The sequence below is a fragment of the Papio anubis genome, chromosome 10 (genome assembly GCF_008728515.1).
Source record: "Papio anubis isolate 15944 chromosome 10, Panubis1.0, whole genome shotgun sequence".
In the NCBI taxonomy this organism is placed as follows: Eukaryota; Metazoa; Chordata; class Mammalia; order Primates; family Cercopithecidae; genus Papio; species Papio anubis.
In genome coordinates, this window is record NC_044985.1 from 124,525,070 (window position 1) to 124,539,476 (window position 14,407).

Below are 14,407 nucleotides of genomic sequence, written 5' to 3' on the forward strand. Positions count from 1 at the left end.
ACATCAAATACACACAAAAGCAGGACATCTAGGACAGAGAGCCTGTGTCCTGGTCCCCAGCCCCTCACGGTGACACCCCCAGGCTTCAGGCAAGATCAGTGGGGGAGGGGAGTTTCCCAGCAGGACATCCACTTCCAGACCTGGTTCTGTGAAGAGGGGAACAGAAAGTGCTGAGGGCGACACAGAAGCCTCAAGAAGCGGGAGGTGGACTCACATCCTGTCTCGGGGTCCACAGCTGAGCCCCCACACAGAGGATCCCGCTGGTCTGCCTCAGCTGCCAGATGGATAAGTGAGGCACTGGCCTCGGGGGCACAGTGCTGGAAGGGACACCAGAAAAACGGTCATAAAACAGTAATGTGTTGTTTTATTTCTTATTTATTTATTTATTTTTGAGATGGAGTCTCCCTCTGTCGCCCAGGCTGAAGTGCAGTGGCGTGATCTCGGCTCACCACAACCTCCGCCTCCCAGGTTCAAGCGATTCTCTTTCCTCAGCTTCCTGAGTAGCTGGGACTATAGGCACGCGCCAGCACGCCCAGCTGATTTTTGTATTTTTAGTAGAGACGAGGTTTCACCATGTTGGCCAGGCTGGTCTTGAACTCCTGACCTCGTGATCCGCCCGCCTCGGCCTCCCAAAGTGCTGGGATTACAGGCGTGAGCCACGGTGCCCGGCCCAAAGTGTTGTTTTAATAAACAAAAACTGTGCAAAGGACCCATGAGGATCCAAGCGACGCATTTAGGAGACAGCTTCATGGGAAAAGGGTCTCGATTCAGACCTCAAGGCAGGGTTCTTGGATCTCAGGAAGGAAGGAAGTCAAGGTGAGTCAGAATCTGGTGAGAAGAGAGGGTTTATTGAAGGTTGCTCCATTACAGAGCAGGGCGTCCTCAGAAAGCAAGAGGAACAACCCAGCTTTAAGTTTTTCTCATACAGGGGTCTCGTCTATGTAAAGACTAAGCTAAACTGTGCCTAACATATATTATTCTATTGATTTAAAGAAAACCGTCCATCACGGGGTCTTCCTCCGTTGCCCAGGCTGGAGTGCAGTACCACAATCTCAGTTCGTTGCAACCTCTGCCACCCAGGCTCAGGTGCTCCTCCGCCTTAGCCTCCCGAGCAGCTGGGAATACAGGCATGCACCCCCATGCCTGGTTAATATTTTTTACTTTTTTAGAGACAGGATCTTGCTATGTTGCCCAGGCTGGTCTCAAACTTCTGGGCTTAAGCCATCCTCCCACCTTGGCCTCCCAAAGTGCTGGGATTACAGGCCTGAGCCACCGTGTCCGGCCAAGGATAGTTATCTGGAAAGCATATGTTGTTCTGTATACCAGGGCACTTGGACACTTTGCTGTCATAGAAGTGTGTCTGCGCAGGCGTCACTGGCTGCTGCTTTAGCTGTAAACAGCGTATGACCGTGGGCTGTGGCTGGCAGGTATGTGCCTCGTTGGTCTCAAGGTGGAGCTGAACGTAAACGGCTTTTCTCTGGCTCTCCCAGGCTCCTGCTTCCTTGACATCCCCTCACACACTTCCCTTCAAAGCAGGGCTGTCCAATCTTTTGGCTTCCCCGGGCCACGTTGGAAGAAGAAGAATTGCCTTGGGCCAAACGTAAAATACACTAACACTCACGGTAGCCGATGAGCAAAAAAAGGTCCGTGCGTAAATCTCATAATGTTTTACGACAGTTTACAAATTTGTGTTGGGCCACATTCAAAGCCCGCAGCCCGAGGGCTGGACCAGCTTGCTGCAGAGGCTCCTTTAGATAGGGCTGCAGGGGTGGCGTCTGGCAGCTGTAGCTGGGGAAGGAGGAGGAAGGGCAGGAAGGAATCCTGTTCAGAGCTCCTCCTGTCACACATACAGCCCAGCAGGGTGAAGTGGGAGGGGCTGGTGCTGCTGCAGGGGGCTAACCTTGGGGGTGAGGGAGCTGCCCAGAAGCAGAGGTGGGGGACGGAGGACCCTGGGCGGTGCCCCTGTGCCCACAGCAGGACCCTGGCTGCCAGTTCTCCTCCACAGAGGCCCGGGTGGTCTGAGGTTGCCCAGCCGGGAGAGAACAGGCCTGGTCTGGAATGGAAACCTGCCTTCTGGCCTGTCGAACCTGGGGACTCCAGGGGGCCTTGAAGAAGGGCCTGGGCGGCAGCAGAGGACCCCAGGCAACTGTGCCTGAGCCGGGCGCTGACGATGACTGATCACCTGCTGTGTCCCAGGCACTCGCCGGCCCCACGGCAGGAGTCGCTGTGGGCGAGGGGTTGTCGAGCTTCACAGAGGTCGGGCTCTGTGCCAGGGCCCTGACAGGGCAGGAAGCAGATGGAGTCCCACAAGCATGAACCCAGTGCGCAGAAAGGGTTACTTAAAAAATAAGTTCTGTGATAAAATCAAACAGGGTGAAGTGCTAGAAACAGGTCGTGAGGGTGCAAACAGGTCGTGAGGGTGCAGCTATGGGGAGAGAGGGGCCCTGGGGGTGAGCGGGGAGCCAAGAGAGAAACAGCACACTGGAGGGGCCCTAGGCGCAAAGCCTGCCTGAGTGGGAGGGAGCAGAGCACAAGGGCCCAGGCTCCAGGCTGGGGGGGACTGCCCTGAAGTGCCCCCATGCCCTGCGGAGATAGCCAAGGGGCAGATGGAGAGAGGTGGGGGGTGGGCTAGGGATAGCATTTCCTGTACACAGGTGGAACCTGGCGGCGAGGGGCCCTTCCCAGAGACAGCTGGAGTCTCTAAATATCCAGTTTCTTCCCCAAGTCCACACAGCCCACAAGAATCCGCTGGGTCCACATGGCCCTGCCCAGAGGGGCTTCCCTTCCAGTGTGTGAGGAGCACAGATGCCAGGCCACGTCAGGGAGGCCAGGCCTGGTGGGATCAGGGTGCCCCAGGCCACTGCTGGGGAGGGATGTGGAGTTCGTGGCTGGCCCGGTGGTGGGAGGGTGGGGGTGCTCTGCAGGGTCCTGGCCCTGGTGGGCTGGGCAGGCCTGCTTGGGGCACCATCCAGCCGTTTAGCCTCTGATCTGCCAGAGGTGGAAGGAACACCCCTGGGAGACGCCCCGCCCTGCACCTCCAGTCCCTGCTTGACGGCGGCCAGGCTTTGACTGAGCAGGTGCTGCGCCTTCTGCTGACCCCAGAGGCCAGATCCTGTGGCCAGAGTGAGGCATGGGAGTTGAGATCAGGCAGATGAAAACCCAAATCTGAGCCTCCTGCAGGGGGAGGAGGCCCCTCTCCACTGAACATCATGGCCCACGGGGACTGGGCAGGGAACCCGAGGGCCCACACTGGGGACTGGGTCTGGAGGGACAGCTGGGGAAGCAGGAGGAAGGGCAGGAAGGACAGTAGGAGGAGGCAGGAAGGAAGGGAAAGGAGCCGGGCCTGGGATGACAGCAGAGAAGGACCGAGGCCCAGGCAGGGCTTCCTCAGGTGCCTCTGGGTAGAGAGCCCTGGTCTGGCTCAGGAGGCCCAGGCACTGGTCTCAGACCTGCCACCACCTGTGTGATGCTGGGCCAAGCGTTCCCCTTCCTTGGGCCTCAGTTTCCACCGCTGTAAAGTGGGGAGGGGTGAAACTGAAGCTCTCCCCAGCCTATCGCAGTCGTTGAGGAGAGAGAGGCTGTGGTCAGGGGCTGTGGGGCCCACGCTGAGGAGACAAGGCCCCTCCTCTCAGAGTGGATGGGGCCCAGGAAGGGGGTGGTGTGCACCATGGGGGAGCAGCCTGGACCTATGGGCTCCCCCGCCATGAGCTCAGAAGGAAGATGTGTGCCGAGGAGGTGGGGGCCAGAGAGAATATTCTAGACCAGACAGGGGTGGTCTGGATAGGCTTCTGAGGGGGTGGGTTTGGAGGAGGGGCAGGTGGCCGAGGAGGGGGGAAGCAGGGGAGGAGCCAGCCTGCCTGTGTGTGTCAGAGGAGCCAGCCTGCCTGTGTGCCTCTCACCCGTGTGCATTGGTGTGTGCATGTGTGTGTGCGTGTGTGCCGGGGTGCGTGTGTGTGTGTGTGTGTATTGGAAGATGCCCACGGAGCATGTCTGCATGAACTAGGATGAGCGTGCATGCTGCATCCTGTCAGAGGACTGGGCATGAGGCGCTGGGGAGGGCGGGCTGACCGCACACCCTGGGAGGGCCGGGCCCTGAGAAGCTTTCCGAGATGACAGGGCAGAAGTGGGCTGGGGAGGAGGAAGGCTCCGTGGGCGGGACTGGAGTGCCTCTGGTTTTGCTGTCTCTCACGCTGTTTCCAGAACAAATGTGTGCCCTCAGCAAGGAGGCTGGTTCTTCAGAGGTGTCAGCACAGGCAGCCAGCACCCCACTTCCCTCCCAGAAATCCGCCACGCCTTCTAGCTGGTGCGGGAGCAGGGGGATCTCCTGTTACCCCTGCCCTGCTGCCGTCAGTTGGCCACCCGCCCCGCCACCTTAAGGAGGGGCAGAGTCAGGGACCAGCCCCGAGGGGGTGGCTCACCCCAGCTTCACTTCCCCCAGCCCTCCTCAGGCAGCCACTGTGCAGGCTTTGGCAGCGGGGGTCACACACTCTACCCGGGAGGCCAAAGCTGCCTGCAGGTCAGTGCCGCCCACTGCCCTAGGGGCCTCCCAGTGGGGCAGGGGCGTGATGGGGTCTCAGAGCGGAGTGAGGATGTGATGTGGTCTCAGGGCCAGGTGAGGGTGTGATGGGGTCTCAGGTGGGGTGAGGATGTGATGGGGTCTCAGGTGGGGTGAGGATGTGATGGGGTCTCAGGTGGGGTGAGGCTGTGATGGGGTCTCAGGTGGGGTGAGGATGTGATGAGGTCTCAGATGGGTTGAAGCTGTGACGGGGTCTCAGGTGGGGTGAGGCCGTGATGGGGTCTCAGGTGGGGTGAGGATGTGATGAGGTCTCAGATGGGTTGAAGCTGTGACGGGGTCTCAGGTGGGGTGAGGCTGTGATGGAGTCTCAGGGCTGGGTGAGGCCGTGATGGGGTCTCAGGGCAGGGTGAGGCTGTGATAGGGTCTCAGGTAGGTTGAGGCTGTGATGGGGAGTCTCAGCGGGGTGAGGCTGTGTTGTGGTCTCAGGTGGGCTCGGGCTGTTGGGGGTCTCAGGTGTGGCTGAGGCTGATGAAGGCTCGGAGCCTGTGTGTGGGTAGCAGCTTGCTGGAGTGTGGGACGTGACATCTAAAAACAAGAATAAATACTTTGGCTGTGGCCTCGGTGGCGGTTTGCTGAGTGAACTTGTTGTCCATCCACAGCCCCCATCACCCATGCAGGGTGTGCTGTGTGGGGCCCCAGGCCTGATGGGAGTGCTTGCAGCTGTGTGGGGCCCAGGCCCAGTGGGGTGCGCTGTGTGGGGCCCAGGCCCCGGTGGGAGTCTTCATGTGGGGCCCAGAGCCCGGTGGAGTGCTGTGAGGCCCAGAGCCCGGTGGGGCAGCTGTGCCGGGGCACTGAGCCCGGTGGGAGTCTGCTATGTAGGGCCCAGGCAGGTAGAGGTATGCTCATGTGAGGCCCCAGGCCCAGAGGGTGCACAGAATGCGGGGCACTCTTTTTGGTGCCTGAGCCACGGATCTACACTGCTCCGTGTGCCCCCACGTCACTAGCGATGGTGGAGCCTGACCCTTATCCTGGGCCCAGCCCAGGGTACTCGGGGTCTGGGTGGGTTCTGAATTCAAGACAGTGGAAGGGCTGGCTGAGGGGCTCAATTGGCCTAGGCCGCCGTCACTGCAGCCAGGTTTCTCTCCTAAAGTTGCTCAGTGTAGGGAATCAAAAAGGGCACTTTTCTGCTTTTGTGTGCAGTGAAGACTGAGCTATCATCCAGGGAAAGAAGGGGAAGCGGGGCCTCCTGCGCGTGCTGCTGGCTCCTATCCCCACAGCCTCCTGGGCAGGAAGTGGAAAGGCCCTATCCCCATGGCCCCCAGCAGCGGGAGCTCCCTGAGGCTGATGGTGTTGGTGTCTGTTGAGGAAGACCAGGCCTGAGGATCTGAGGCGGGAGGCCAGCTATGGTCCGCAGCCTGGATGGATTCCTGCGCGGGGCTGGGGCAGTAGGTAGGCATCTGTGCTGGCCATGTTAGCTCCCGGGGCCCCACGCCGTCAGGGCTAAAACCTGGGCCTTGATTTCCTGAACTTTTTTGGGAGGCACCCCAGGGGCAAGACAAGGACCCATGAACAGGGCACTTCTTCAAAGCCTACATACACCTTGAAACTCTTGCAACATTTGCATTTTTCTCCCTAATAGTCCAGTGTTTGTTTTATTATAAACGGGAAAATTTAAATATTGTAGTTAGACTTTTTTTCTTTTTCTTACAGACAAGGTTTCACTCTGTCTCCTAAGGCTGGTGTGCAGTGGTGCCAGCATAGCTCACTGCAGCCTCGACCTCCTGGGCTCAAGCGATCTTCCTGCCTCAGCCTCCTGAGTAGCTGGAACTACAGGCACGCGTCACCAGTCCAGCTAATTATTATTATTATTTTTTTTTTTTTGGTAGAGACGGGGTGTCCCTATGATACCCAGGTTGTTCTTAAACTTCTGGCCTCAAGTGATCCTCCTGTCTCAGTCTCCCAAAGTGTTAGGATTACAGGCGTGAGCCACTGTGCCTGGTCTGCAGTTAAACATTCCCCCACAGCCACATTGAGGCTAGTAGGCAAGTTACAGCCCTGGGTATGTGTGACCTGACAGCCCCTTGGCAGCCATGGGGAGGGATCTGGGAAGCTGGGGCAACGGGAAGGGGCCCAGGCCCACGAGCTCTCGTGTCCTCACCTCCCACCAGGCAGGGTTCCAGGCTACTCAAGATGAGGCAGCGAAGGAATCGCCCTCTAGCTGTGCAGGCCCCTCCCCTTGCCAGGTCTGCACCCCGCCCAAGGCTGGCCCTGGACTTTTGGTGGATTTGAGAGCTCAGGTGGGGAGAGTAGGAGGTCAGTCGCACGGAGCCCTCCCCAACGCACAGCGCCTGCCCAGCTCAGGTACCTCTGAGGTGTAGATTCTGAGCAGGTTCTGGGATCTCCTGGTCCCCAGCGGGGGCTGCGGCAGGAGCACAGGACCGACAGGAAGGGAAGATCCCAGCGGTTGGTTCCAGTGGGTTCTGGGGATGTCCTCGGAGCCTGGCCTTGCTCAGGGTCCCTACAAAGATCCCTGGAAGCGGGGCAAGGTGTTGCTCATGAATCAGAGAGAAAGCAAGCAGGACCCTCAAGAAGGGAGGAGAGACCCTCGGGCGCGCAGCGCTTCGCACTCGGGGGAAGGGCTCCTGAAACTTGGAAGTCAGCAAATGCCCACCGTCCTTCTCTGGAGGTGGGAACTAAGGAGACGGAATGAAGTCAGAGGGCAGGATGTTTCTGTTTTTGGCTGAAACCTGTGCCCTGTGTCCCTCATGGACTGGGGACCTGGAGTTCCCGGGGGCCACCATGGGGGAAAGGCATCCCCAGCAGCTGCAGTCATGGGGTTTGGGCGCTCTCCCCTCTCCTGATTTGGGGGAACTTGTGTGCTCCTCTAGGCAGAGGGAGGAGCAAGGCCGTTGGCTGTGGACTGAGTCCTTCCCACCTTCCATAGCAGCCCAGCAGGAAGCCACTGAGGGATGCCCGACAGGACAGCCTGGTGGTAGGGGGAGAGTCTTCTCCCACCCCCACCCCTCCAGGCTCTTCCTGGACCCACTGAGGAGCCCGGGCAGTGGGACGTGTGGCTGTGAGTCCCGGACTCTGGGCGCTCGCCAGCAGCTCCGTGTCACACCTGCCTGCGTGCAACACCAGCACCCCTTATGATGAGGGAACGAGTTTGCCCAGCTGCAGGGGTGGCCGAGTCAGGATGACTCCAGCCCATGTCCGGGACACCAGACTCTGCCCAAGTCCATCCGGGGCTGATCTCAGCCTTCCTGGGCTATGTTGTGGAGGGTGTTGGGGACAGTGAGAGGCTGGCATGGACAGCGGAGGAGTGGCTTTGTGAGTGGTCCTGATAGTGATTGAGAGGAGGATACTCAGTTCCACCCCTGGGCGGCTCCTGAGCAGCACAGCCAGGGCCTGGAGGGGCAGGGCTGCCCTCATGGGCTCTGACCCCTGGGAGCTCAAGGGGTGGACCCCATATCCCAAATGTGGGACTGGAATGGGGACTCAGGCTGATCCAGGCAGGACCTCCAGAGCTCAGGACTGGGTGGTGAGCTCACAGGGAGGGAGGGGCAGGCCAGAGTCCCAGCTGTCCTGGATTCTGCTGTGGGGAAGGGCCGATGCAGGTGTGGAGTCAAATGTGGGCACCTCTTGCAGCCAGGTCCCGGGAGGGGTGGAGGGGCCACCCTGGGCTTTGTCTGGGAGCCTAGTCTTCCCATCCTTAGACTGACAGGTGCTGCTGCCTCTGAACCCTCCCTGCTGAGAGCTGTGCTGGGTGAGGCTGGCGGCCCTTTGTTCCCTGTCCAGGATTTGCGTTCTGGAGGGTAGGGCTTGCTGGGTTGGGGACTGGAGGGGGACGTGGAGCTCCTTCTGCCTCCCTTCCTTCCCCATGACAGCAGGCAGGTCCCAGGACAGAAGGGCTCAGGAGATAGGAAGAGGATCCGTCCAGGGGTTAGACCTCGAGGGTGACTTGGAGTTCTTTACGGCATCCATGCTTTCTTTGAGGAGTTTTGTGTTTGTGGATGTGAGGCCGAGGTGGGCGGAGTGGGGGCAGTGCCTCGCTCCTCCCGCTCGCCCTCTGCTGACCTCCAGCTCCCTCTGCAACCCCAGGACCATGAACGGCACCTACAACACCTGTGGCTCCAGCGACCTCACCTGGCCCCCGACGATCAAGCTGGGCTTCTACGCCTACTTGGGCATCCTGCTGGTGCTGGGCCTGCTGCTCAACAGCCTGGCGCTCTGGGTGTTCTGCTGCCGCATGCAGCGGTGGACGGAGACCCGCATCTACATGACCAACCTGGCGGTGGCCGACCTCTGCCTGCTGTGTGCCTTGCCCTTCGTGCTGCACTCCCTGCAGGACACCTCGGACACGCCACTGTGCCAGCTCTCCCAGGGCATCTACCTGACCAACAGGTACATGAGCATCAGCCTGGTCACGGCCATTGCCGTGGACCGCTACGTGGCCGTGCGGCACCCCCTGCGCGCCCGTGGGCTGCGGTCCCCCAGGCAGGCTGCGGCCGTGTGCGCGGTCCTCTGGGTGCTGGTCATCGGCTCCCTGGTGGCTCGCTGGTTCCTGGGCATGCAGGAGGGCGGTTTCTGCTTCAGGAGTACCCGGCACAATTTCAGCTCCATGGCCTTCCCGCTGCTGGGATTCTACCTGCCACTGGCCGTGGTGGTCTTCTGCTCCCTGAAGGTGGTGACTGCTCTGGCCCAGAGGCCACCCATTGATGTGGGGCAGGCAGAGGCCAGCCACAAGGCTGCCCGTATGGTCTGGGCCAACCTCGTGGTGTTTGTGGTCTGCTTCCTGCCCCTGCACGTGGGGCTGACGGTGCGCCTCGCTGTGGGCTGGAACGCCTGTGCCTTCGTGGAGATGCTCCGTCGTACCCTCTTCATAACCAGCAAGATCTCAGATGCCAACTGCTGCCTGGACGCCATCTGCTACTACTACATGGCCAAGGAGTTCCAGGAGGCGTCTGCATTGGCCGTGGTTCCCAGTGCCAAGGCCCATAAAAGCCAGGCCTCTCTGTGTGTGACCCTGGCCTAGGAGGCGTGCGGAGGGCGCTGTGGGCCAGGTCTTGGGGGCTCCGGGAGGTGCTGCCTGTCAGGGGAAGGTGGGACCAGTAGCAAGGAGCCTGGGATCAGCCCTGAACTCACTGTGAGCTCTCTTGGAGCCTTGGGTGGACAGGCATGGCCCAGGTACCTGCTCTCTTGGGAAGAGAGAGGGACAGAGACAAGGGCAAGAGGACTGAGACCAGAGCAAGGCCAATGTCAGAGACCCCCAGGATGGGGCCTCACACTTGCCACCCCCAGAACCAGCTCACCAGGCCAAAGTGAGTTCCTGCTGGCTAGGGTGCAGCCTTGAGGACACCTGCTGCCACCCCTCGGGTCTGGAATAAAACTCCCCACCCAGAGTCAGTCCTGGTGGGGCCCTCTGTGTTGCCCACTCATGTGATGGGAGGCGGGGAGGGAGTGCGTGGCTCAGAGGGCCAGCGGACATCTTCCAGGGACCCTTTGGGGCTCTTCACTCTGAGGCCCCCTTGGACCCTTTGACACTTTCCCACCCCCACCATCTGAAGCGTGAACAGGGGCTGTTGGAAGCTCCTGGCAGGACCTCACTAGAGGCCCCTAGCCCAGGTTTCCTTGCTCAAGGAAGGGCTGGGAGTGGCTTATCTCCATGTAGGAGCTGCACAGTGGTGCAAGGAGGGGGGACCAAGGTCAAGCAGGTGAGGGTGGGTTGGGGTGGGTGGCAGTGAAGGGGTGGCCAGGATCTGCCAGGGGACCCAGCCCTCTTCTCCTTCCTTCAGGGAAAGGCTGGAAACCATATCTGGCAGGGGTAGGGCTTGGGTGTCCACCCAGGTAAAGGCGGGATGTCCTGCGGGTTTCTGACTTTCCTATACTTCTGCGTGGAGGGCATCTCGAACCCCAAGCTGGAAGGACGGGGCACTCCAGAGACCTCCTGCGAGTGTGGGCCAGCACGGCCTGGGCTCAAACCCCATCTTGTCATCCCATATTGCATGTCCACAGGCACCGCTCCACCCTGTTCCACGTTCCACAGGACTGGAGAGAGATGGCAGTCATGTTGTGGCAGGGACATGGCACAAGCATGCAGCTGATGGCATCTCACAGGACCCCAGGCTCTGGAGAGCCCATACCCAGGAGAGCCCCATAAGGGCCCCGTGCCTAAAAGGGTGCATCCCAGGTGGGCCCATGCTCAGGAGGGTCCATGTCTAGGAGGCTTCTGTGCCCAGGAAGGTCCATGCCCAGGAGGGTCTGTGAGCAGGAGGGCCCCACTGTCAGGAGGGTCCTGTGCCCAGGAGGGTACTATGCTCAAAAGGGTCCCATGTCCAGGAGGGTTCATATCCAAGGGTGTCCATACCTAGTGGGGGGTCTATGTCCAGGAGGGTCCCATGCCCGGGAGGGTCCATGCTCAGGAGGGTTTATGCCCAGGAGAGTTTATGCCCAGTAGGGCCCCATGCCCAGGAGGATCACGTGCACAGAGGGCCCTGTGCCCAGGAGGATACATGCCCAGGAGGCTCCATGTCAAGAAAGATTCATGCCTAGGAGCGTTCATGTCCAGGAGTGTCCCTGCCTAGGAAGGTCCATGACCAGAAGGGCCCATGTCAAAGAGGGTTCATGCCCAGGAAGGTCCAGCCCAGGAGGGCCCATGTCCAGGAGGGGTCCATGCTGAGGCGGGTCCATGCCCAGGAGGGTTCATGTCCAGAAAGGTCCATGCCTAGGAGGGTCCATACACAACAGAGCCCTGTGCCCAGGAAGGACCATGTCCAGGAGAACCCCATGCCCAGGAAGGTCCATGTCCAGTAAGGGCCATGCCTATGAGAGCCTCATGCCTCATGCCTAGGAAGGCCCATGCCCAGGAGGGTCCATGCCCAGGCCAGTTAATGCCCAGGAAGGTTTATGCCCAGGAGGGTTCCATGCCTAAAAGTGTCCATGCCCAGAAAGGTCCATGTCCAGAAGAGTCCATACTCAGGAGGGCTGATATGGTTAGGTTTTGTGTCCCCACCCAAATCTCGTCTTGAATTGTAATCCCTATAATAACCATAGTCCCCCTGTATCAAGGGAGAGACCAGGTGGAGGCAATTGGATCATGGGAGCTGTTTCCCACATGCTGTGGGAATGTGGGAAATACATGTGGAAAATAATGAGTGAGTTCTCATGAGATCTGATGATTTTATAAGGGGCTCTTCCCCCTTCACTTGGCACTTCTCCTTCCTGCTGTCTTGTGAAGAAAGTTCCTTGCTTCCCCTTCAACTTCTGCTGATTGTAAGTTTTCAGAGGCATCCCTAGCCATGCTGAACTGTGAGTCAATTAAACCTTTTTCCTTTAAAATTACCCAGTCTTAGGCAGTTCTTTATATCAGTATGAAAACAATGAAAACAGACGAATGCAGCAAATTGGTACCACAGAGAGTGGGGTGCTGCTGTAAACATACCCAAAAATGTGGAAGCAAATTTGGAACTGGGTAATAGTCAGAGGTTGGAACAGTTTGGAGGGCTCAGAAGACAGAAAGATGTGGGAAAGTATGGAACTTCCTAGAGACTTGTTGAATGGCTTTGATCAAAATGCTGATAGTGATATGGACAATGAATTCCAGGCTGAGGTGGTCTCAGATGGAGATGAGGAATTTGCTGGAAACTGGAATAAAGGTGATTCTTACTATGCTTTAGCAAAGAGATTGGCAGCATTTTGCCCCTGCCTTAGAGATCTGTGGAACTTTGAATGTGAGAGAGATGATTTAGGGTATCTGGCAGAAGAAATTTCTAAGCATCAAAGCATTCGAGAGTGCTCTTAAAAGCATTCAATTTTATGCATTCACAAAGAGATGATTTGGAATTGGAACTCACATTTAAAAGGGAAGCAGAGCATAAAAGTTTAGAAAATGCACATCCTGACTATGGGATAGAAAAGAAAAACCCATTTTCTGAGGAGAAATTCAAGCCAGCTGCAGAAATTTGCATAAGTGACTAGGAGTCACATGTTAATAGCATAGACAGTGAGGGAAATGTCTCCACGGAATGCCAGAGGTCTTCACAGCAACCCCACCCATCACAGGCCTGGAGGCTTAGGAGGAAAAAATGGTTTTGTGGGTGGGGCCCAGGGTCTTGCTGCTTTGTGCAGTCTCAGGACTTGGTGCCCCACATCCCAGCAGTGGTTAAAAGGGGCCAATGTACAGCTTAGACCTTTGCTTCAGAAGGTGCGAGCCCCAAGCCTTGGTGGCTTACATGTGGTATTGGACCTGCAGATACACAGAAGTTTGCTGCACTGGTGGAACCCTCATGTAGAACCTCTGCTAGGGCAGTGTAGAAGTGATACGTGGGGTTGGAGCCCCCCCACACAGTCCCCACTGGGGCACTGCCTACTGCTTGTGGAGCTGTGAGAAGAAGGCCACCATCCTCCAGACCCCAGAATGGTAGATCCACTGATGACTTGAACCATGCACCTGGAAAAGCCACAGACACACAACACCAGCCTGTGAAGGCAGTTGGAAGGGATGCTGTACCCTGTGAAACAACAAAGGTGGAACTGCCCAAGGTCATGGGAGCCCACCTCTTGCGTGAGCCTGATTTGGATGTGAGACGTGGAGTCAAAAGAGATCATTTTGGAGCTTTAAGTTTTGACTGCCCACCTGGATTTCAGACTTGCATGGGGCCTGTGGCCCCTTGATTTTGGCCAATTTATCCCATTTGGAATGGGTATATTTACCTAATTGCCTGTACCTCCACTGTATCTAGGATGTAACTAACTTGCTTTTGATTTTACAGATTTGTAGGCAGAAGGGACTTACCTTGTCTCAGATGACACTTTGGTCTTGGACTTTTGGGTTAATACTGGAATGAATTAAGACTTTGGGGGACTCTTGGGAAGGCATGACTGGTTTTGAAATGTAAAAGAGACATGAGATTTGGAAGGGGCTAGGGGTAGAATGGTGTAATTAGGCTTTGTGTCCCCACCCAAATCTCATCTTGAATTACAGTCCCCATATGTCAAGGGAGAGACCAGGTGCAGGTAACTGAATCATGGGGGCAGTCTCCCCCATGCTATTCTCATGATACAGTTCTCATGAAATCTGACAGTTTTATAAGGGACTCTTTCCCATTGGCTTGGCACGTCTTCTTGCTGCCTTGTGAAGAAGGTGCCTTGCTTCCCCTTCACCTTCCACCACGATTATAAGTTTCCTGAGACCTCCCCAGCCATGCTGAACTGTGAGTCAGTTAACTCTTTCATTTATAAACTACCCAGTCTCGGGCAGTTATTTATAGCAGTATGAAAACAGAATAATACAGGGGCCCATGCCCAGGAGGGTCCATGCCCAGGAGGGTCCATGCCTGGGGGTCCCTCCCAGGAGGGTCCATGTCCAGGGGTCCCTGCCCAGGAAGGTTCATGCCCAGGAGGACCCATGCCCAGTAAAGTCATGTTCAGGAGGATCTATTCACAGGAGAGTTCATGCCCTGGAGCATCCATGTCCAGGAGGGGTCTGTGCCCAGGATGGTCCATGCCAACCAAGGAAGATCAATGCCCAGGATGACCCATGCCCAGTAGGGTCCATACCCAGGAAAGTCCATGTCTGGGGGCCAGGAGGGCTCATGCCCACAAGGACCCATGCCCAGTAGTGTTCACAAGGGCTTATTCACAGGAGGGTCCACATACAAAGGAGCCCTGTACCCAGAAGGGCCTATGCCCAAGAGGATCCATGACCAGGAGGGTCTATGACCAGTAGGGTACATGCCAACCAAAGAGGGTCCATGCCAACCAAGGAGAGTCCATCCCCAGGAGGGTCCATGCCCAGGAGCATCCATATCCAGGAGAACCCATTCCCAGAAGGGTCCATGCCCTGGAGGGTCCATGTCCAGGAGGTCCCATGCCCAGGAGGGTCCTATGTCC

The 14,407-nt window shown here is 57.8% G+C and overlaps 1 protein-coding gene across 5 annotated transcripts in view; it reads left to right on the forward strand.

Annotated features, from left to right (window-relative positions):
• GPR35 (G protein-coupled receptor 35) overlaps window positions 1-11,857 on the forward strand; it is a 29,704-nt gene extending 17,847 nt beyond the window's left edge. The window contains exons 1-2 of one of the 5 annotated variants that reach the window (XM_003908174.5): window positions 4,160-4,516; window positions 8,618-11,857. In XM_003908174.5, coding sequence (XP_003908223.1) covers window positions 8,622-9,551 — 930 coding nt within the window. In that variant the 5' untranslated portion in view covers window positions 4,160-4,516; window positions 8,618-8,621 and the 3' untranslated portion in view covers window positions 9,552-11,857. Of the gene's footprint in view, window positions 1-4,159; window positions 4,613-5,748; window positions 5,966-6,334; window positions 6,576-8,617 lie in introns of those variants that run through there. The other 4 variants (XM_031651667.1, XM_031651666.1, XM_031651668.1 and 1 more) reach the window with 4 other exon arrangements.
• Window positions 11,858-14,407: the final 2,550 nt, after the last annotated feature.